We start from the raw sequence: 24,244 nt of genomic DNA on the forward strand, positions 1-24,244 counted from the left end.
GCGCAATACCGATATTTCGAACATTGGGCACTACATTAGTGCACAAGATCCCATCACACGTCAAAGAAAACCAAACAATAAAAAAGCATCAAGACCAATCAAAATCCAATCTGTATTTGCCAAAACAGATTCTAGGCATGTAAACCAGACAAATCACACCATAATTCGTCAAAACAGAAAGACCATACTAGAAAATGGACCAAAAAAATTTCATGCATTCCAACAATACCCAGAAAACAAAACCCATAACAAATTTAAAAAAAGAACATGACATGAAAACAAATTGGGAAAACCCCATTTGTAATTCATCAAAGCAGGAAAGAACAACGAACCCCATATGAGAAAAAAACATAAAAAATTCATCAAATCATACATGAACTAAGAAGTAATATGAAGAAATACGCAGACCCCAACATCAACAGAACAAGGAAGATGAGAAAGAGATTAAAAAAAAAAAAAAAATCAAATCAGAAAACTCAATGAGAAACAAAAACGAAGTCAAGAAAAACCCATCTTTTACTCATCAGATCAGACAAATCAACCATACCCAGACGAAAAAAGAAAGAAAGAAAAATCCTTGCATCATCAGAAAACACAACAGAACTGGCAAGCAAGAAAGGAAAAAGGAAAGACCATTTCGAATCAGCGAAAACCCAGTGGGAAACAAGCACTGAGATGAAGATAAGTCCCATCTTTAACCCATCTGACAAGTAGAGAGAGAGAGAGAGAGAGAGAGAGAGAGAGAGAGAGAGAGAGAACCTTCCAGCTGACAGAGATGGAGTACTCGAGCTTGTGTGCTATGTATCGAAACCACGTCGATAGAGAAACCATCGCAAGCTGTCTTAATGCCGATGCAGTTGTAGCATTCCTCTCGCGTTTAAACCCTCTCTCTCCCCCTCTCTTCCTCTCCCAGCATCAGTTGCGTTGATATACCAGACGTCATTTCATCCGCGCTTGACTTAAAAAATCTTCTTCCCTAAACATGATTTTAGACGATATGCTCCGATCCTAGCCGTCTGATCATAGGCCTTCAACCCGCGAAAATGGTCAAAGAGGAAAACTGATGGAAGTGATCATTCCATCTGTACGGTTTTCAATCCTGGGCTATTCATGGTGGGACCCACTGGTCGGACGGTCTGAAGTTTGCGATCTTCTTGTCCCTAGTTGGATCTGTAACCGCTTTGTGGTAGCTACGGATCCGCTGTAGACGTGGCACATCTGGACATCAATCAAGGTGGTTGGTGGAGCATAGCAAGAAAATGACACTGAACAGATAATCTCAACCATCGATTTGCCTGTTAGTTTACTGATCATTTTTCCTTTCATCCGTGTGATGCCCACCAGTTGGCTCTTGCTATGCCTCGTCTGGGATTCCGTCCATGATTTGGACGGACTGGATTAACATACAGGTGGGCCATGAGATGTGCAGCAGCCCTCATAGCGCTCATGAATAGACAGGTGTCAAATGCACACAAGTCTGCCCGTACAAACCCAAGAATGCCGAAGTGTGGTAATCGGTTTGGATATTGTGGGCCACCATGTGGATGGGCTATAAACCAAAAGGCATAGCAGTTGGATAAGTCCAATCATCCAATGGCCGTGAGTTTCGATTACTGAATCTAGACCGTTCCACTGTTTCTGAGGTGGCCGACACTTACAGCCGTCAATTCCCTTGATCTTGGATATGGACTGATCATTGTCACAGCGATGGGACTACAAATTTATTGGTGACCTTAAAAGTCACCAATGTGGCATATGCGTGCAAGATCTGGACCATTCATTTACTAGTCCGCATCATAAGTGGGTCACAGCCTAATATCCTACTTATCAGATTGCTGAGATTGCTGCTTGCTCTTGGCTTTAAGACATTGATAGGACAGTGAAGATCGTCCAATCGGCTTATCGGCCACCCTTGGAGGGGTACAAATCTTATACCCGTGGTGTTGCATTGAAGGCTACCAAACAGGCTGACTCATTGCAAACACCAGCCATTCCTGTACTCGGTCGAGTCAGCCGAGATGTTCAATTGCTCCATTGAGATTATTTTTTTTTGGGTTCGAGAACACAAAAATCCCCTGCTGAACTCGATTCACTCATTGAGTTGACTCAACGAGTTACTCAAGTGGGATTATATGAAAGTAGTAATTCTTTATTGTTTGCAATTCTCAATAAGGCAGAAGTGGCTTCTTCCTCGAGCTGATCTTTCATTGATTAGGAATTCCAAGTGCTTGGAATAAATAATAAAAAAGAGCATCCTAATTACCACTGAATACTGATTGATCCACTTAGGCAATGGCGCTCCTGATGTCAATCGAATATGGTGGTGGCCTTAGGTGGGTCTCTTGCTTCCTTAGTTGGACCAATCAACATATGGGGTCGGAATGCTTTTCTCAAACACCAAAACAGACAGAAACATGGGCCACATGTATCCTTTAAAAAAGGCATTCTTCTGTGTTCCTCTGCACCATCACCTACCAAATCTCAAAACGGTAAAGGGATTCAATGCCCTTTCCAATTACAATGTCAAAAGAATTGCTTTACAGTGCATGAGTATTTTGTTTTGAAAAGAAATATATCTACTGTACAGTACAATGGATGCAAGAAAGACTATTACAGGGGGAAAAAAATGGAGGAATATTTAGAAGGAATAAATAAATGAAAATGAACAAAAAGATTACAAGCCTGTTTGCGTCAAAACAGCATGATCTTCATCTACTCCGCATACTTTCTCAATCCAAGATTTGGGTTTTCTTTATGGATAAGAAAGGCCACTTTCCGTGTCATCTCTCCAAAAATAGTTCTCTCAACCAAACACTACTTTAGGCATTTGTGCAAACAGCGAAAAGCCAAAATCCATAATCCCATACAAGGCTGGTCATCTTTTGCAGGTTGCTGTCTTCATCAGTGATATTATAATTATAAGTCAGGAAACTATTGTTGGGAAGAGGCAGCTGCATCATCTTCCTCAGCCTGTGCAGCCACACTCATGGGTGATCCGGTTGCAGCAGTGTCTGTCACCGGACAAATGTACTTCTGAAACACCCGTTCTTTGTTTCCCTTCCACCACACTTCCGCCTGCTGATTGACGAACCTCTTCTTACTGCAGATGCATTAGAAACGGATCAACTACATAAGAAAATTATGGGATCTTGGGTGCAGAAAAGTAGAGAAAATAATAGTCCAGTTATTTTGTATTTGGTTTTCCCCCTGCTAAACACCTGGCTAGGTGGCTACTTCAAAACAGAGTCTTCCCACCGAAATATTCAAACAGAAGTTGATTTGGGGAGAACTTCTACACGCTACCTTAACGAGTCAGTGTTTAATGGCTGTGTGATCACTGCTCTATGTACTTGAATGGAACTGATGTAAATACATTACAACAGCAGGTTGTGACATTGTCATATCTGATGCCAATCAGGGGAAGCTTCTACTTCAATGCTCAAAAGCAATTGCTAATATGCAGTCCGCATTTTTATGCTTCTTATTCAACTGTCATTGCATGATATCATTTGCTTGATTCCAGTCTTCTATAAACAAGATTTTCACCTGAATAAACAAGATTTGCGCTAGAACATGCATTTGTGAAAAAATATTGAATTCCTTTTCACCAACATATGGTGGTTCTGCTTAAATGTTAAACAAACCAATCCATTTAGCTTGTAATCTTATGTATTTTAAGCAATTAAGTACTAACATTGTTTCCTATTTCCAGAAAAAAGGGGTTTCTTATCACTTTATTTGGTTTTGGGATCATGAATTTCTGTTACCCAGCTTTGTCAAGCGTCAGGTCTGGGACTCCATAGCTGCAATACATGCAGAGAGGTTTCCATAATAACCAATGGAGTCCCCTGGGTTGAATGGCTTGTGAGAGATACCAGGTTTGGGTAGAGATCCTGGTCAAGAAAGGTGGCTGACAACTGTTGAAGAAACTAGAGGGTATTTACCCTAAGAACACTATCAACTGCATCTGGCCTTGTGTTACATCACATTTTTCAATGTCATTAGAATTTTTTATTTCCAAATTTTCTCTTCAAATATTTAATAAGGAAAAGTGCCTGTAAAAATGAATTCTTAGTTAAATTAACATACAGCCAGTTGTAGGTTATCGGTCCTCTACGGCATAGTACCCAGTAAAGAGTCTGATCTATGATGCATCTGCAAGTTTCCATTAGGATGAATGAGAGAGTTAAGATTAGATATAAATACAATGTTTAAGCTTGATTGAAGAGATGATCAAAAGAATAAAAAAGAAAAGAAAGAAAGAAAAAAAGAAGTCCAAAATATAAGAACATCAGCTGCATTTTGTGTAACATGATTACATGCATCAGAGATGTTTCATGTTGTATCCTTCAGAAACACTAGCAGTTAAATATTTATTCAAATTCTTGTTCATTATGGCAGATAATTGAAAAACCATGCATTTCCTCATGAAAAATGAATAGAAAGCCTTTCAATAAAAAAAATTAAAAATTAAAAATTTAAAAAAAGGAACAGAAATTGCATTCCAATTGAGTGATGCAATCTAACTATTGCAGAAAAACCAATTAGGTGAGAGAATACCTGAATCTGACTCGTTTGAAGACCTTTGTCCCATTGCGAAGTTGGATGAAAGTTACATATACACCTTGTTCGAATTGCTCAGTTTCCTCTTCTTCATTACTATACCTTACTGTTGAAAATCTAACTGATCTCGAGCCACCATCAGCATTCCTTGAAAGGTCTGCAAATCCAGCACCATCCCCAGAATCATCTATCCTTTGGTCAGCCCCTTCATTTATCAAGGTAGCCTTATCAAGTGAATTTCTTTGGTCAGCCTCTGACGAATCAGTTGGCAAGGAAGAAGGAATTTCTGATGTATGGTTCTCATTATCCTTGAGTAAAGCTTCAGCTTGAATATGCATGGCCTTTAAGTTGTCAGCATCATAATCCTCAGGGGATAATTTACCTGCCATATCATTCAGCTGAATGACAAATAAAAACAGTAAAAAGGTCCAATTAGTGAGATTCATCATTTTCTGCAAACACATGAAGCATAAAAGAAACAAATCGGTTTGCAGATATTATCTCTGCAAAGTGCAATATCCATCACATGGCTTATTAAAAATATAACTATGGGCAATCAACTGACGAATGTGTATCAGGTGGCTGCAAGTTAGAGTTTGAGTGTTACATCCATCAAGATGAAGCAAACCAACCCCGTCACAGTCATTATAATTAGGGGAATTTATACATTGTAATTTTTTGAAGAATCTATGGCACTCAAAGCTTTGTTATATCATTAAAGACAGGTGTGCTCTAACAATTTATTATTTTTTTCCCTTCGGATCCAAGCCAAGTTGTTAAGACATTATGGAGTAGGTAACCTTCGTTACAATGTATGCAACAAAAGTGAAAGATGAGAAAAAACTCAGTATACTTAAAATGCCTAGTGAGAATTTAAATCACTAATCCCTATGTTTCAACATGATGTAAGAAACTGCACTGTGCAGACAGGCAAGCCTAATGCATCAACAGATCTGGAAATGAAAGGTAGTGATGCTATCGTGCTGCCTGAACAACGAGAGGACAAAAAAGATAATTATTCATAGGAAAGCCAAACAACACACCTGGTTTCATTTGATCTCTTATTATCCTATACTCGTGTCATTCTATTGAGAGCTTCGCTGAGCCTACACATGCCTCCCCATAACACCCTTGCAAGTGCCACATGCCTACGTGGCAAGTGCAACATCTGAGCCATGCATCAGGAGGGCCCTGTGATCTAGAGGACTTGGCCCAAAAATCAGGCAGGTCAATTCATCAGGGACCACTCATGTACAGAAGCAATCATCATCTTAGCCTTCCAGCAATTTGGATTTTTTTTATCAAATGTTGGATTGCAGAAGTAATATCATTGACGTCACCGGACATCAACCTTCCACTTTAACCCAGGCTCTTGGAAGTTGGAACTGGCCATGGCAGATGTTCACATTGACACCACTCCCATACTGGGGGTCCCACCCAAAATCGATCCCACAGGCCAACTATTATATGCATGCCCCCTCTAGGATGAGCAAGCAAAGTAAGGTACGGAGGGGTAATTGGTAGGCAAACCAAGTGCATGCACCCATATGCATGAAGAGTCATGCTTGAGCATTAGGTTGCACAAAAAAGCAGGGAACCTACTTATACATGATTAACAACACAATTCACAAGCAAACAAGGTCAGGCGCCACACCGTACTTTAGTACAGCTATTGTGTGAACTGCCCATATCTATAGCAAGAGCTGAAAACAGGCTTGCTGAGCATGAAATCACGTGTGAAACTGTTATAGGATATGAGCTATGCTATGGCCCATCTATGTTTAGGACACAATGGGTATTCTTGCTTCTCTCTCTTGTATCAATCTCACAGCATGGTGTTAGAGAGCGAAATTGACTCGGGCATTGATCTCTTCCATCAACTTCCTCGTTCCCTCTCTTTTCCTGCTTCCATTTACTTGAGGTGATTTTTTGAAGTTGTTGGGGGTTGATCTACATGAATTCTCTTTCAACCACCGTTTGGTGGGTCGTGTAATCGTGTATCATAAATGCATGCAGTGTTTAAATTATCGGCGATATTATCGAATTATCACCGATAATTTCGGTATCGCTAGAGTTGCGACACCGAAACTCCCTTTTTTCGTTTCTCTTCCTAAAATCGCCGATTTTTCGGCGATTTTATCGATTTTTTGCAAAAAGTCCAGTTATCACTCAGTGTTCACAATATCGGCCGATATATTGGCCGATAATGTTAGTATCGCAGTCCAACAATACGAAACACGTCGGAAGAAATATTCCGAAAAAATTGGAAAGAGAGAGAGAGAGAGAGAGAGAGAGAGAGAGAGAAACTTTCAATAGGGTGGATTTCCGCACCTGTAGAATAGATTACCCTGATTGGAAGCTGTATTTGGTGGGCCATTTGAATCGAAGCTCGCCATTCGTAGGTTACCGTAAAGAAAATCTCGATTCCCTTTTCTTCTTTCTTCTATTAGATTGTTAACGGAATTGATTTAGGAAGAAAATGAGAAAAGAAATAAAAAAATCCAGAGAAATCCGGAGATTTGGGGAAGAATCCAGGGTCTCTCGGATGGAAAATGGGTTCGGAGCCCTTTTCTATCGGGCGCGGATGTGCTACTGACGGGTTGAGTAGCGAACTCGCTACTGAAGTGACGTCACCAAGTTCTGTGGGTCCCACCATGATTTATGTTTTGTATCCACACCGTCCATCCATTTTGAGGGACCATTTTAGGTCATGAGCCAAAGAATGATTCAGATCCAAATCTCTAGTGGACCCCACCACAGAAAAAGTGGAGAGAGTGACGCTCACCATTAAAAATTTCTAATGGTCATAAAAGTTTTAAATGAAGTTGATATTTGTGTTTTACCTTATTTAATGTTTGTGTTAACTTATGAACAGATTAGATCTCAAATAAACATTACAGTGGACCTTAGGAAGGTTTCAATGGTGGGTGTAACTCACGCCACTGTTTTCCGTGGTGGGGTCCATTATAGTTTTGGATCGGCCTAATTCTTTTGATCATGCCGTAAAATGTTCTCTCCAAATGGATGGACGGTGTGGATACAACACATACATCATGATAGGATCCACATAACTTGGTGACGTCACTTACTTTAGTAGCGAGTCTCGCTACTCAACCTGTCATATAGCTACTCCGCATCCTTTTTCATCGGGCGTGGCTACAGGAGGCACGTCACACGTGTAGTGGGCCTGTAATCTGAACTGTTCATGTGATGTGGCATCCCATGAAACTCCCAGGAACCAAATTTTACCCTGATCTAAAACTCTGGTGGGCCATAACAAAGAATGATGCAAATCAAGGGAGAAATTGTTTTCTTTTATAATGGCCCACTGAAGTCTTAGATGAAAGCAAAAGTTGAACCATAGAAGTTTCATGGAGTGCTGCATCACTTAGACCGTTTAGATTTTGGACTCACATCACATTTGATGAGTTCTAAGTTCTCAGGTAACTCTGCTGCTGGGAAAATCTGCATTGGCGCGGATTAGGAGCCTAGAGATGGATGGTCTGTCAGGGCTTTGGAAGGCCCACAATGATATATTTGTTTTATCTAAACCGTCCATCCATTTTGATATGTTATTCTAGGGAATGAGCCCAAAATGTAGCCAGATATGAGGCTCAAGTGATCCACACCACAGGAAGTTGTGGTGAGAATGATATCCACCGTTGAAGCTTTCTTGGTACCCATCATGATGTTTATTTTCCATCCAATTTGTTATAAGGTCTAATAGACCTGGATGAAGGGAAAACATAAATATTTGCTTGCTCCAAAACTTATGTAGCCCCTGTAATTTTTTAAATGGTTGTCATTCAATGATCACTTTTTCATGTGGTGTGGTCCACTTAAGATTTGGATTCATTTCATTTTTTGGCCCATACCATAAAATGATTTGTCAAAATGAGTTAACAGTGTAGATACCAAATCATTTTAGCTTATTATCCAAAAAATAAGTACATCCAATTATCAAGTGGACCATACCAAAGGAAAAAGTGGTGATTGACAATTAATGGGCCGCGAAAGTTCTGGATCAATCATATATTTGTTTTTTTTCTTTGAGTTCATTTACTTTTACGTGTCTTAATTAATGTATGCCAGCTGCATTTGTAATATATAAACTCATTTTTGTTGCTATTAAAGTGATTTTTTATGGCATCGCATGCTTTTTGGGTACCATTAAATGAAAACTTATTATGTAATGTATTCTTTTCGCAATTTTTTATTCCTAAATATGTAAATATGTGTATTTAGCCATGTCTTGAAGTTTCACTAAAAAATTCCATCATTTTCCCCAAGTTTCCCCTCTTTTCCCTGCATTTCCGGTTATCAGAGATATTATCGGCGATAACGATATTATATCTTTATCTCTAGCCAGCGAAACTTGTAGCGATACCGACAACTCGAACACTGAATGCATGTGAGGTCTACTTTCTTATAACAGAATTGTGATGGATAAAAGTGGGCCATTGTGTGTGTGTGGTCAGATTTGTGCATGTGGCCGGATCTGAGATCTAAAGTTTGTGGGAAAGTTGCATATGGCAAGGATTAGAAAACAAATGTACCTGTGAAGCTTTTGGATCAAGCAGTGCTATCAAGTGATCACGTATGTTGATATGCATGGTTTTCTGGAATTCACGTTGGGTAAGTAAAAATAAAATGTTCTTCCTTTGTGTGTTTGATTTCGCTTACATCAATGGACGTCAAGAATGAAGCCAAGTCTAGTCTTTTGTCTCCAAGTCGAAGAACTTTCAGATTACATCAACTAAACTCGATGGAGCAAACTACTTGCAATGGGCCACATCGATAGAGGTTTTCCTCATGAGAAAAAGGGAAATTAAAGTATTTGAATTGTCCAAAACCTGAAGAAAGTTCAATAGAATAAGAAGAATGGGTGGCAGAGGATGCTCAAATTAAAGCATTGTTATGGAACAATATGGAGCCTCAGATTAATGCGAATGTTATCTTTTTCAAGACAACAAAGCAAGTCTGGGATAACCCGAAAGAGATGTATTTGGGGGAAAAGAATTTAACTCAATCTACAAAATATCTTCGCTCATCGAGGGATAAGAGCATTGGAGAGTACTATTCAGCCTTGTCAGGCATGTAGGAAGAACCAAACATGTACCCGCCCCATCTACCAATTCTGAGACTATAAAAGGATAGAGAGAGGAATTTTGTGTTACCAAATTCTTCTTTAGTCTTCATTCTAAGTTCGAGCCTGCTCAAATTCAAATCCTTAGAGGTAGTCAGATCCCAACCATCACCGAGGTATTCACTTGTGTTCAGCGTGCGGTTAGTATACAAAGTTTGCATCCGTCAGATTGTTCTATATATACATTTGTTTCTACATAAAGGAGATGGGGGAAGTCATGGTAGCAGTTGTGGTCATGGTGGCCGTTTTGGTGGTAGAGATTCAAGAGAAAGTCACTTTGGAGGTAGAAATAAATGGATAGGCCATAGTACAGATTTTAGTGGTAATCGCGGTTGTAGTCGTGGTAATCGGCAGTGCACTCATTGTCGTCTTAGCAACCACACAGTTGATAAGTGTTGGGACCTTATAGGCAACCCAGCTTAGGCAAGCCAGCTTAGGCATATCAGATTCGTTCTTCCGATAATGGCATTGGGGGTTATGTCTCCAAGCCCATCTCCTCTGTTTCTGAGCCCAATACTACAGGTGTTACAGTACTACAAGGATTGTTTCACTCACGCATCATCATCTATAGCTACTCTCGCACAATCAAGTATCATTTGTCTTGCATCGTCTGATATTATTCCTTGGATCATTGATTTGGGAACGTCCAATCATATGACCAATAAGCATAGTGTATTGTCTCAATTAGAACAGTTGTAGTCCATTTCTTCAGTCACATAAGTGGATGTACTTCATCCTGTGTATTTGGGTTGGGTATTGCTTGTCCTACCCCATTGCTTTTATTATCATTAGTACTTTCATCTCTAAATTTCTTTTGAGTTTATTATCTGTGATTAAACTAACCAAATACTTAAAATTGTTCTGTCACATTTCATCATTCTTATTGTGAATTCGAGGAGGATGATTGGTGAAAGGCATTAAGAAAATGGACCTTATTACCTCGATAGTCATATAAATGGAGCTACGTTGCAGATAGATATATCTCCACATCAGCAGTATTCTAGGCTTGGTCATCCCTCCCTAAATAGTTTGAAGAGTCTAGTTTCATTGTTATCGTATGTGTCTATATTAGAGTGTGAGGCTTGTGAGTTGAGTAAGCGCCATAGCGTTTTTTCTTTCTCGTGAGGACGAGAGAATATTTTTATAGATAAATTACTCTTGTATGACATGGCTATATTTGATGAAATATAAGTCGGAAGTAATTTTTTGTTTTAAAGAATTTCATATGGAAGCACAAACTCAATTCAATTCTAAAACTTCGTGTTCTATGTTCAGATAATGCAAGGGAATATTTATCTCATGGCTTTAACTCATATATTTCATCTCCTGACAATTAGTCACCAAATTTCATGTGCACACACATCACAACAAAATGATGTAGCTGAATTAAGAACTGTCATTTAGTTGAGGATACTAGAGCATTGTTGTTGAATATGAGGGTTCCGAAAATAGTCCGGAGTGATCTAATCTTAACCGCATGCCACCTAATAAATCAGATGCCTTCATCAGTCCTAGATGGAAAGTTACCATTCTCTATCTTGTCTCCTCAAATTCCTTTATATTATATTCCTCCAAAGGTGCTCAATTGTGTGTTTTGTGCGTCAACTTTGGAGCGTTGAGTCCCTTGATATACATTGATACACCATCTTCTAATGGCTCGAGCTTTTAGAGAAAGTGGTTGTTAGACATGGTACTAGAGTAAACGGTCAAGTGTTCGAATCCTCAGAGTGGCAAATATGCCTCCCTTGAGTTGTGAGTGTCCCTCCACCCTTGTCCAGTATGTTCTTGTGGGGAGTTCCACCCCGCACATGTGGGGGAGTGTTAAAGTCCCTTGATATACATTGATACGCCATCCTCTAATAGCTCGAGCTTTTAAATAAAGTGGTTGTTTGACATTGTTAAAGTCCCTTGATATACATTAATACACCATCCTCTAACAGCTCGAGCTTTTAGAGAAATTGGTTGTTTAACATGGTATCAGAGTGGAAGTTCAAGTGTACAAATCTCGGAAGTAGCAAATGTGAGACCCTAGTCCTTTGAAATATGGCTCGAGCACACACGTGCCCTAATTTGCATCATCGATTGATTGAACGTAGCACCCTTATGTACCTAGCAACCTCACCCAAGTTATTTATGTCGGATGCCTTCGAAACTCCTGTCATGTCGACCACATCGTCCCTACGATCACAACGGTGAAAACTATGCGTCAATTTGACGCTCCATTAGTGAGATACGACCTATTGAATCCACGACCCAAATTGTGTATCTTGTAACACAAGCAACCTTTATCGTGCTAAGCCTATTGGACTTGGGACCATTTGGGCCTAAAGCCTACTTTTTAGAATATAAGAATTATCACAAGATAGGACAAGCACTACATGACAAATGAAGAGCTAGCACATATGAGATAAAAATAAGTTCTACACCAAAATCCATCATTAGCCCTCTCCCCGTGCCTTAAAAACTAATCATGACCCATGGCCACCTCATCTTACACATGCATCCAATGCCATGTCTTGTTTTGTGCCAAATCACTTCAAACAACCAATTGAAATACTCCACTAGATCATCCACCATGCATTACCTACAGGCCACAATCCTTATCCATCCACCTTGGCAAACGAATGCTTAGCACCATCCACTTCATCCATCCACTACCCACAACATATACCACCGTCTACCTCACTTTTAGAACTAATAAGATCCTCCAAATTTGCCACATCATCTTGCCACCTCAGCCCCCATTCTCTATTTTATAAGGGCTCTCTTACACTTTATACCTTTGCTACATTTAGAAAATTTCTGAAATTTTGAGAGAGGGAGAGAGAGTGGGGCCAAGGTGTTGCCCACCATCAAACCTAGGGGGAGTGGACCACTCATCATCATCCGACCGTCCATCCATTTGAGGTGAGTCTATGCCCCCTCCTTCCCTCCTCTTCCTTCTCTTTCTTTCTTCGTTTTGTGTTTTGTTGATATGTGTGGGGCCCCCTGTGTGCATGTATGGCTAGCCATGGAAGTCATCTAGTTGGACCATGTCGGTATGGTCCACCAGGATGTACGTTATTATTCACACCTTTCACATATAATCCCGTTTTCTTATTTGGACAACAACTTGTAAAAATTGTATAAAATCAGTCGCGTTAAGATCTAAAGTGAAACTTTGTGGTAGTATATACCACACTATGCGCTAACTCTGGACCAAATTTCGTGTCTATCTGGCGGTCCAATCTCCCGTAGCGTCAATTTTACTGGGCTATTGTCCAGCAGCGCACAAATGGTCCCGATTTGCCAAAAACGGACCTATTTTTTGTCCCTTTGATGGACCCAATAGAAACATATGATTCGTTGGGCTCATAGAAAATCGGAGTAGCTTTCCAACAATGTATAATACGCCTCGATCATAGTTCAGAAGACTGCAATCTTGGCCTCATACGAAAATGTATCTAGGGACTTGTTATAGCTACACATTGTGTGGTCCATATCCATGATTCCAACAGTCAGATCTATTTGAGATTTTTCCTTAGTTTACTTAAGTTAGCTAGTTATCATATATACGGTCCGTGTGGTTAGATTCTTTGTTGATAGAATTTAGGAAATTTTGGACCATAAGGATAACTCTTGAATTGTTATGTGTGGTCCAGATGGATCTAACACCATAAATGTCTGGAAACCTATATGTAACTGAAATAATGGATTCCAAAACCATCCGTTCGTTTAGATTTTTCAACAGAGAATCTGATCATAGAGATTTGATCAACACAGTTCATGTGCTACTTGATGTGTATGTGGTATGTATGTTGCACATGCATTCATCCTCTTATTGTGGACCCACCTTGGAGTCGGACCCACTTATGATATATGCGATTATTTAGGCCGTCTAATCTAGACATCCTTGTGGCATGATGTACATGTCTTATCAATGCCTTTCCAAATAATGGGCCCCACATGCCTTTGGAACCATTCTCTTCTTTTGTATTTTTCTGTTTGGTGGAACTTTTCTAAGTACCTAACTGTGTTGCAAGTAGGCCTCTTTGAGACCTCATGGCAGGCCCTATGCTCTGTATCCAAAGGTCCGACCATGGGGGATGTTTATCTCACATGTTAGAGTATTGGTATGTCCCACCACTTCATCAGGAATGGCCCCCAAGTGTTTGAGAAGTGGGCACAAAGTTGGGACAGATCCATTCTTGAAACTGCATATATGATTTTTTAAGTTTTGGACGAACTATGGGCCTCTATGGTGGACCCCATGTACAAGATATGTGTGGGCCACCACTTGGAACTTTTAACCTATACCAATTACTAAAGAAATAATATTTTTCTTGGGCCAAAGTGGACCCCACATGATTGGGGAGAGGATCCCAAAATAGGGCCAGGCACAGTTGTACAGAAAATTCTGTGTAGAAAATTGAAATGCTCGTGTTTGGCCTTGCACAAAAAATTATGTGTGCGCAACCACTGGCTCCCAGCTTGTGGGTTTTGAAGTCCATATATAGGACTAACAAGGGCACCAAGTGGCAGGCCGAAAGGTGGCCCCATCTGATCGTGAGATGCACCCAAAAATGGCCAAAAACCATTTCTGAACATCTCTCCCAAGCACCATTGTTTAGGCCATCACCAAAAATTGTATACATGCAACCAATGAGGTCCGCCTTGTGGGTTTTGAAGTTCCTATATGGATCTACCAAAATCTCATTTTCTTTCTTCAGAAGTAGGCCCCACATGGTCTTAAATCGGACTCAAAGATGGCCAAAAACCAACCTTGCACCAAAACTCTGTTTGATAGGAAATTCATGTGGGGCCACATTAGTGGGGTCCACCACCTTCCCAAGGCATTTAACGCAACATCTAAACCCTGGAAATGAACTCTCAGGTGGTGGTGGACCCAAAACCTTAGGTGGGCCATTTAGTGTGAGCTGTCTTGTATGGGCCTTACCTTGCATAGTGTGGCCCGCCTTGCACGCTATGTAAGCCTATCATCTTCTAATGGTGTTGGAGATGTGATGGACAGTCTTGCTGCCCGTTTGTTTTTCCTAAGCCATATGTGGCCCCGGGCCCATCCAAAGAAGTAAGACTAAGGCCCAAGCGGGCCCAATACTGAGAGAAAAACATGGGAGTAGGAAGCCCACCTTAGGAACCCTTCTTAGGCCCATTAGGCAGGCCAATTGCCTAGTGGGCAGTGTGCCTTGCACACTACAAATAGTCAATTGGGCCACACTTAGTGGGGCCCATTTGTATTGTACAAGCCATAATAGTTGAGATTTCTTGTTTTACTTGTGCATGAGGCTTGTGGCCCAACATGATGTGGAATTTGTACAATGTTGGCATGTGGATCTTATGTTTGAGATTGTGATTTATTTTCTACTTAATGGTGGAATGTGTGGGGCCTACTTGTGTTGCGGGATCCACTTTAGATGCATGAAGTACATGTATGCATTCCGTGGTGTGGGACCATTATTTACTACCAAACCAAACGTAACATTTAGTGGGCCTCACCACAAGAACTTCAACAATTGGAAAACCCATTGAACCATGTTTGTTGTATTGTATGGACACAACTTGAATCATACAGGTTATCTTAAGCAAGTGGGGCTCACTTAGTTGTGGAATTGGATCCACACCATTGAAAGCCTTGGAGTTGGCCCAGTGGTTTGCCAAGTGGGACTCATGCTTGACCTATAGGACTGTATTGCCAATGCATCAATATCGCCAATGTATCACCAATATTTTCATCTATGTAAGTTCTAGGTAATGCTTGTATCATAAGTGTATCATAAGTGTATCAATGATATTTCAATAAATATTGTCAACACATTTTCATGGGCACATGGTTGTATGTAGTGTTCAATTTGTCATTGATAATATTGATAATATCTTGACATTATCGATATCGCAACATGTGTGATATTGAGACCACAATCTTTCATTTCCTTTCCAATTGTTGATGATTTCTTGGTGAAATATTATGTGTTGTTGATATTTTGCAATATCGATGGATGTTTGGATTGAAGGTTGGATGGTTAAATAGGCCAGATGGGATGGTTGGACTGATATCTTACAACAACACATGCTTTTAAGGCCCCATTAAATAGAAACTTGTTATGTATACATTCTTTTTGCAATTTATTTCTTATGTTTATTTTTAATTTCTAAATATGCGAATATATACATTTTAACATCTCCTAAGGTTTCGCTAAAAATTCCATAGTTTTCCCATGTTTCCCCGCATTTCCAGTTATCAGCGATATTGATATTGTTTCTATATCCTTGGCTAGTGAAACTTGTAGCAATACTGATCCTTCGAACACTGGGTGGGACACACCTATTAATGGTTGAGATGATATATGTGTGGTAACATGATGATGATGGTGAGTTGTTGGTTGAAATGATGGATATGATCTAATTAATGGTGATGATGGTATTGTTAATATTGATTACGGTAATGATTTAATGAATGGTGAATTGATGGCATATGCATTGATGATGGATGAGTAATTGTTTATGGTAATTATGACATTGTTTATGTTAATCATGAAGTGGAACTGATCCTCATGCTAATGATGATGATAGTGTGTGTCTATATATATGTGTGTGTGTGGGAAATGGTATTATGAGGTCGACCTCATGTGTGTGTGTGGGAAATGGTATTATGAGGTCGACCTCATGGGAACTTCCCATGAGGTCGAGTTGTGTGGGCCCCACCGTGATGTGTGTCGAACATCTACCCCATAAGTTAGATGCACCATTCCATGGTGGGCCACGGGCTTAAAAATGAAGTCAATTTGTAACTTGGGTGGGCCACACCACATACAACAATTGAGAGGGGTTGTCCTCCCATTAAAACCTTCATAATCATTTCTGGGCCCACTGAGATGTGGTTCACAAATCCAGCCCATCCATTATGTGTGTCCTACTTGGATGAGGGGTCAGACCAAGTTCAGCCACATCCAAAACTCAGGTGGGCCCCACCAAGTGTTTTTATGTGTTTTAGGCTTGTCTTCACATGGTTTTAGATGGTTATGGCCCACATGAGTACCTTATACGGCTGATTTTGGGGATATCCCAGTGTTGATGATCGACACACATCACGGTGAGATCCACACAACTCAACCTTATGGGAACTTCCCATGAGGTTGAGTTGTGTGGGCCTCACCGTGCATTTGATGGGTCCCCTTTAAATTATGGGAGATCCCAAAAATCAGCCGTATAAGGAACTCAGGTGGGCCATACCGTCTAAAATCATGTCAAGGCATGCCTAATACATATAAAAGTACTTGGTGGGCCCCACCTAAAATTTGGATGCATCTGAAACTTGGTGTGACCCCTCATCCAAGTGGATTTGTGAACCACATCTCAGTGGGCCCAACAAATGATTATTAATGTTTTAATGGGAGGATAACCCCTCTCAACTTTTGTATGTGGTGTGGCCCACACAAGTCATGGATTGACTTGATTTTTAAGCCTGAGGCCCACCATGGAATGGTGCATCTGACTAATGGGGTAGATGTTCGAGATGTAGCACGGTGGGCCCACACAGCTCAACCTCATGGGAAGTTCCCATGAGCTCGACCTCATAGAACCATTTCTACATATATATATATATATATATATATATATATATATATATATATATATATATGACAAAATGTGCTAGTTGATCACCATGCTTTACTTAATGATGGTTACATGGATGATGATGTCAATATCCTAGTTGATAATCATGCATGTGTTGATGCTGATGATGATGATGTGTATAATCCCCATGCTTTCCTCTATATTGGTTACATACGAGATAATATTGATATCCAAGTGACAATAATGCACAGGTTGACGGTCACAATGATGACATGTATGTGATAACCATATTTTACTTGATGTATAGACAAAAATAACATAGATGAGGATGAAACACGTAAGGATAATCATATGCATGATGATGAATAGACACCTGATACCTAAGGCATGTGTGATGATGGTGTTGGATGATGGCTATGATAATGATGAGGGATGTGAATTCCAGCATGCCATGCATTCCGTGCACATGCATGTTGAAAAACACATAAGCCTGTGATGATATAATTAATGGTGATGAATTAGATACGAATGAGGGTCATAAAATGATGATGCATGTGAATACTTAAAATTGTGTACCTTGACATTATGTTGGTATTTCTTATGTTGGGCTTAGTGCCTTGGGCTTGTGAAAGCCCACTTGCCCATGGAACTTAGGATGCAAAGTGGTTACAAACAACTGTTGGATGAGAGGCCAAGTGAGCCCACTTCCATGGTCAAGGGTAGGGTGTTTTGATTATTGTTAGTTTGATGGTCTACTTGGCCAATTGGCACTATTGCTAAGTAAAGCCCATGAAGGTATGAGATGTATGATAGATGTGTGATGATATGAGATGTATGGAAAATGGTGAAAGCATGGTAGCATATAATGCATGATAGAAGTATGGTGTGATGTGATGTGTGGTGAAGAATGGTGTGTGATGTGTAACTAACACACAGTGTTAATGATACACGTTGTGTAGCCGATATATGATGGAGATGGTAAGAAATGTGTAGCTTATACACAACGTGGGTCTCATAAAACCAGATTATAAATTGATGATTGAATCTTAGTTGGACCTGAGTTAAGGCCAAATGCTTATGGGTATCGAGGCCATGATCCGACCCGTATCAAGACAAGATTAAGGGTTCAGATGGACATTCCCATGGACAATGGGCTATGACTTGAGGGTCTACTATTAAGTATCCATATGCCATAGCTTGGCAATTTGATCTATCTTGCCTTTGTTTATGTTAGCACTAGCTTGATAGTTTGATATACATAGTTGATTCATGAGCATCCATGATATGCATGCATGAGCACATCAAGAAATTGGGGCCCTCATGTTGGTCTATACACCTAGACGAGATCCAAATGAGTTAGGGGATTATGGATATTGTTTTGATTTGGGCTCTTATGTTGGTCGATAAGATTGGATGAGATCCAGAGATGTACTATGTTTGTGCCATCGTGTTTGTCGTTATAGTGATATGGTTATGACATTATCATTTTGTGATGCATTATATGGTTGGATGTTTGGATGACAGTATTTGGGCCCTTGTGTTGGTCCGTATGCCTAGATGAAATTCAAATGAGTAGGGGTCTGTGAATACGATTATATGGGTATTCATAGTGATGTATTACATGGGTGGATGTTTTATATGACAGCCACGTGATGGCTGGTTGGGCGAGATGGTTTGTGTTAAGGGCATAGAAAAACCAAGTGGTTGATATTTTGAGAAGGGTGCATTATTATCGCCCCGGGCTTAGATCCCAAAATTGGATATGCCTATTCTCCAATGAACCTATTAAGATTGATTAATTGGGGTCCTCTTCCATCGTGTGTCGAGTAGGGGTGAGCACAGTAGGATAGGTTGTTGAAGTGATAAAGTCCATTGATATATATTGATACACCACACTCGAACAGCTTAAACTTTTGGAGTAAATGGTTGTTTGACATGGTATCAGCATGGAAGGTCCTATGTTCGAATCTTGAGAGCAGCAAATATGCCTTGCTAATATATTATTATCCCACAGGGGGTCAGGAAAATCAGGTCCGGCCCAGGGACCGGAAAATCAAGCCCGGCCTATTTATGGTGAGAGTGTCCCTCCACCCTTGTCAGTATGTTCCCGTGTGGAGTTCCCATCCCACACGTGCAGGGGGGTGTTGAAGTGATAAAGTCCCTTGATATACATTGATACACCACACTCTTACAGCTTAAGCTATTGGAGTAAATGGTTGTTTGACATAGGTGATGTAGGACAATTAACCACTTGCTCTAAAAGCTCAAAGCCTCAAACTGTTAGAGCATGGCGAATCAATCCCTTTATCTCATAGCCAAGGCCCCACATCTCATGGGTTAGGACATCAGCCGAACCCCCCTCGTGGGCCCCAAATCACATGGGTACCGCCTCACACGAGCCACCCGCCTCACACAGGTGGGGCCCGTCTCACACGAGCCACCCGCCTCACACGGACCGCCTACCCCGAGTGTGCCCCTGCATCCCACAGGCAACCCCACTTGAGCCCCATGTGAAAATGCCCCTGCATTAATCACCCACGGTGAGGAATCTCGAATACGAAACCTCCCGCTCTGATACCGATTTGATGTAGGACAATTAACCACTTGCTCTAAAAGCTCAAACTGTTAGAGCATGGCGAATCAATCCCTTTATCTCATAGCCCTGGCCCCACATCCCATGGGTTAGGACATCGGCCGAACCTTCCTCGTGGGCACCAAATCACATGGGTACTGCCTCACACGAGCCACCCGCCTCACACGGACCGCTCACCCCGAGTGTGCCCTTGCATCCCATAGGCAATCCCACTCGAGCCCCGTGTGAAAATGCCCCTGCATTAATAGTTGCAAGAGTCCTTCCCACTGTTGGGACCAGGAAGGGAAGAGGTGTAACGAGCCTACCAACCATCGTGTGTCGGGTCGAGGTGGGTGATATTCCGACTGTTGAGGCCAGGTAGGGTGAAATAAATCAGGGTCCTCCATTGTTAAGCCAATGGCTAGATGGGTAGGGGTTGACATGCCCAAGACTTTGCTTTTTGGAAATGTGTCCCACACTTGTATGAAGATGTTGGATTACACTTGTGTGCTATGTTTGTGATTCTTGAGGAGATGTATCATGTGGTGTGGAGGTGTACTAATAGCAAGGAAGGGTGTTCAACATTTTACTCATGTATTCATTCATCCACTATCCACTCGGGTTGGTGGTGCACAACTAAACCATCACGTACCTTCGCAATGGCTATAATTTCGGTTAGGTATGGGACTAACCTGAGATTAAGAGTTTACCACATTGAGTCTAGCTATAAACACCCTTCCTCGCTATTAGTACACCTCCACACCACATGATACATCTCCACTATCCACTCGAGCTGGTGGTGCGCAACGAAACCATCACGTACCTTCGCAATGGCTATGATTTCGGTTAGGTATGGGACTAACCTGAGATTAAGAGTTTACCACATTGAGTCTAGCTATCCAAATTAGGTATGGGATTGATTTGGATAGAAGTCCTTTGTGATGGATCCCACGACTTGCAAAATTGCATACTACCATCCCAACTACACCACATGCCTGCTTTGTCATTCCTTTTCCACAGCATGCCTTATGGTAGAATATAAAATTTAATTATCTTGTACATGATGATTTGCTACTCTAATGATTCATGGTTACTCATTTGAGTAGTATGCTTAACATTGATAACATATTCATCTGATAGGCTATGGTAGTACATTTATTCGTGGAAATAGGTTCATATGTAAACCGACTATCCGTTGAAATATGTTCATCCACAATGAAATTTTCATGATAACCTATCTACCTATGACAACACACGTGATTGATAACATACTTATGAAAACCTGTTGGATTATTGATGGGGACATCATGCGCACGCCCCCCCACCCTACGCACATATTCAAGGAGGGGCCCACTTTCGATCTAGATCGACAACGACATTTTTGGAGGGCCTTACAGTTAGGGGTTGTGCTACGGAGCATTGGAGTGGACCTGATCATTATATAGATTCTACCATCGGATCTCATGATCATGGCCCACTACCTTAGATGATCTAAGATTTTAAGTTTTGACTATTCTCGTTATTAGAAACATCATGAACGGCTTTGATTACGTAGATTAGTTATTATTTTATTTACTTCAGCTTTAAGTATTAGTGTGAGCACATGGCACAAGGGTAAAATTGTCTTTTGGGGTTTAGGGTTTTCTTATAAATAAGCAACCCCATGTAGGTATTTTCAATGAAGTTTATGAATAAAAATTCTGTGTTTTTCTTCTTCTCTATCTCTTTGGGTTGAAGAATCGAATTGGGTGCAAAACCCTCCCTTCCTCGAAGGGAAGCCACAACCATCCCAAATCATCCCCGCTTCGTACACCCACATCCATCATCTTCTACATCCCTCCTATCTCCAGATTCATCCTTTCTTGTACCCAAGTTCTCTTCTACAACAGATTTTCAGATTCTGGCCCATGAGAGGGGCTGAAACTTTGGCGAAGTACTACGCACAAACCGTGCATCGGATCGACACGAAATTTGGCATGGAGGCAGTCTTACCCTGGCTGATCCTAGCTTAAGAGTCACTTTCCGACTTTGTGGGCACCACACATGTGCGGACGAGTGGTCACGCACGTGCGCCCAAGGTCAACTGGTGTCCACGCACGTGGCTCATCTCAGGTTCTATCTTTCGTCTATTTTTCTCCTCTTTAGCCATAAATTCAGGTCCTTAACCCTAAAGAATCCCAAATCCCAATTATCTTCAATTTTGTAAACCCTAGACTTTCCCCTGAATTGAAACATGGTGAATCTCTTGAATTGGAGAATAATCCTTTGCAAGAATGGATGAATCTTACACTCCTTTGAGCTTGTTTGGTTTATAAATTTATTTGATCCAGCCCTAAACTTGTGTAGGCTTGGACCCCATAGATTCCCCTTTTTGAATATTTAATCGTATGTAGGATGTGGAATTTTGTAATTGTTTAAAATTGGTATAATCTAAAGCTTGAACTCTTGCATGTCATATTTAATTTCATGTCCTGCATCAAATTTGGTATCAGAGCTTAGGTTTTTACAGGGGAATGCATTGCATATTTCGGGTTCAGTTTATTGATGTCCATTATGCATCAAGTCTCATCATATAGGGCTGTTTAGGACCCATAATTCACAACATGGGCTGCTAAATTTTCTGTTGTCAAAAAATCCACAAATTTCATGGCTGAATTTTCTGTTAACAAATTATTTGGGCAGTTATATTGCTGGAATTTTAGTAGCATTGTGTATTTTCCTTCATATAGTCCTATGATCATTTAGTCCCATTTAGATGCATATAGTTGCATTAAAGGGTCTTTAAGTTGAGTGAGTGGTTGTATGCCCCACACGTACTGGTCGTGGTTTTGGTTCACACCCTACACTAAACATAGAGCAATTGTAAGAGTCCATGAACAACATAACTCGGCAGTTTGAGTCTTCGGGTAGGTGCTTTGAACAACGTATTGACCAATGCTTGGATTAGCTTAATATGCGTGTTACCTAACTAGAGACCTCCACCCGGGCAAACCCCGCCATTAGGGAAGATGCTCAATCTAAGGCAGGTAGTCAAAAGGATAGACAAGGGAATGGGGGTGGCCAAAGAAACGGTCATGGGCGCGCACCTGTGCACCCATCCTGCCAGGGGCATCATGATCATTATGACCCAGATACGCAACTCCTCGAGGGAGTTAGAGTAGAGGCCCCTACGTTTAATGGCCACTTGGACCCTAAAGCTTTTCTCAATTGGTTAGCAGACATGGACCACTATTTTAAGTGGTACAACATGTCGGATGCTCATCGAGTCCGATTTGCTAAAATGAAGCTTGTGGGTCAAGCACAGAGGTTTCGAGCTACTGTGGAGTGAAAGAAAGAAAGGTTGAGGGAACCCCCAATAGTCCATTGGGGAGAAATGAACGAAATTCTAAAGGAGAAGTACCTCCCTTTCTCTTATCACTTCAGGTTGGTTGGAGATTGGCAATCTCTTCGATAAGGTTCCATGAGTGTGGCTGAATACATTGAGAAGTTTGAAGAGTACTTAACCCAGTGTGAAGTTGAAGAGGATCCCGTACTCACTCTTGCTCGATTTAAGACGGGCCTCCGTTCTGACGTTAGGAGAGTGTTGCTCGCTAAGGACATAGACACTCTTGAATAGATGTATCAAGTAGTGTTGGAGGTCGAGCAATACCTTAAAGCATCTGTAGTAAAGAGGTTTGAGTCTCGTGATTCTGGCGTTAAGGCCAACCCTTGGATATCAATACAAGCCTTCTAGTGGTGCTCAATCTAGGCCCAAGGATGATAATGGTAAAGGAGTTGTCGGGTCTAGCTCGCGCAAAAGCGATGCAACTAGGTGTTTTAGATGTCAGGGGTTTGCTCACTTTACCCACGATGTGGCACGAAAGAGGGCACCAAGGTGTTCCTTATTGATGGGCAAGTAGAAGTAATGCCCTCAGAAAGTTACGGTGAGGAAGAAGAATATGAGCTAGCAGAGATCCCTAGTGAAGAGAAAGAGGGAGCGCAAGAGTCTGCAACCCTTGCAGTTGTGGGTTGCGCCTTTGCCCAAACAAAAAATACCAACGATTGGCGCCGCAACACGATCTTCTATTCCTACGCAAAATGTGGTGATAAGAGTTATAAGATGATCGTGGATAGTGGTAGTTGTGCCAATGTGGCATCAACTAGCACTGTGAGCCGTTTGGGCTTGAAGCTTGAAGCCCATCCTCAACCCTATAGAGTGTCTTGGGTTAATGAGACTTCCATTTCAGTCTCGCACCGTTGTCATGTTCCTATTCAGTTTGGATCATATAAAGACACTCTGGTGTGATGTTGTTCCCATGGATGTTGGCCACATCATTTTAGATAGGCCCTGGCTCTATGACAGGGATGTCATCATATTTTGTCATTCGAATGTGTGTGCATTCTAGTTT

The 24,244-nt window shown here is 41.0% G+C and overlaps 2 protein-coding genes across 4 annotated transcripts in view; both read right to left on the reverse strand.

The window, feature by feature from the left end:
- Nucleotides 1-1,032, reverse strand: part of LOC131245883 (mitochondrial ATP-independent inner membrane protease subunit 2-like) — a 39,175-nt gene extending 38,143 nt beyond the window's left edge. Inside the window, exon 1 of the mRNA XM_058245632.1 lies at nucleotides 760-1,032. Coding sequence (XP_058101615.1) covers nucleotides 760-831 — 72 coding nt within the window. The 5' untranslated portion in view covers nucleotides 832-1,032. The remainder of the gene's footprint in view (nucleotides 1-759) is intronic.
- A 1,452-nt stretch (nucleotides 1,033-2,484) lies between these two features.
- The window catches only part of LOC131245884 (PH, RCC1 and FYVE domains-containing protein 1-like), a 61,327-nt gene continuing 39,567 nt past the window's right edge, over nucleotides 2,485-24,244 (reverse strand). For 2 of the 3 annotated variants that reach the window (XM_058245633.1, XM_058245634.1), the window contains exons 8-9: nucleotides 4,561-4,961; nucleotides 2,485-3,100 (exon numbers count right to left, since the gene is read on the reverse strand). In XM_058245633.1, coding sequence (XP_058101616.1) covers nucleotides 2,932-3,100; nucleotides 4,561-4,961 — 570 coding nt within the window. In that variant the 3' untranslated portion in view covers nucleotides 2,485-2,931. Of the gene's footprint in view, nucleotides 3,101-3,121; nucleotides 4,156-4,560; nucleotides 4,962-24,244 lie in introns of those variants that run through there. The other variant, XM_058245635.1, reaches the window with a different exon arrangement.

Source organism: Magnolia sinica, chromosome 5 (genome assembly GCF_029962835.1).
Source record: "Magnolia sinica isolate HGM2019 chromosome 5, MsV1, whole genome shotgun sequence".
NCBI lineage: Eukaryota > Viridiplantae > Streptophyta > Magnoliopsida > Magnoliales > Magnoliaceae > Magnolia > Magnolia sinica.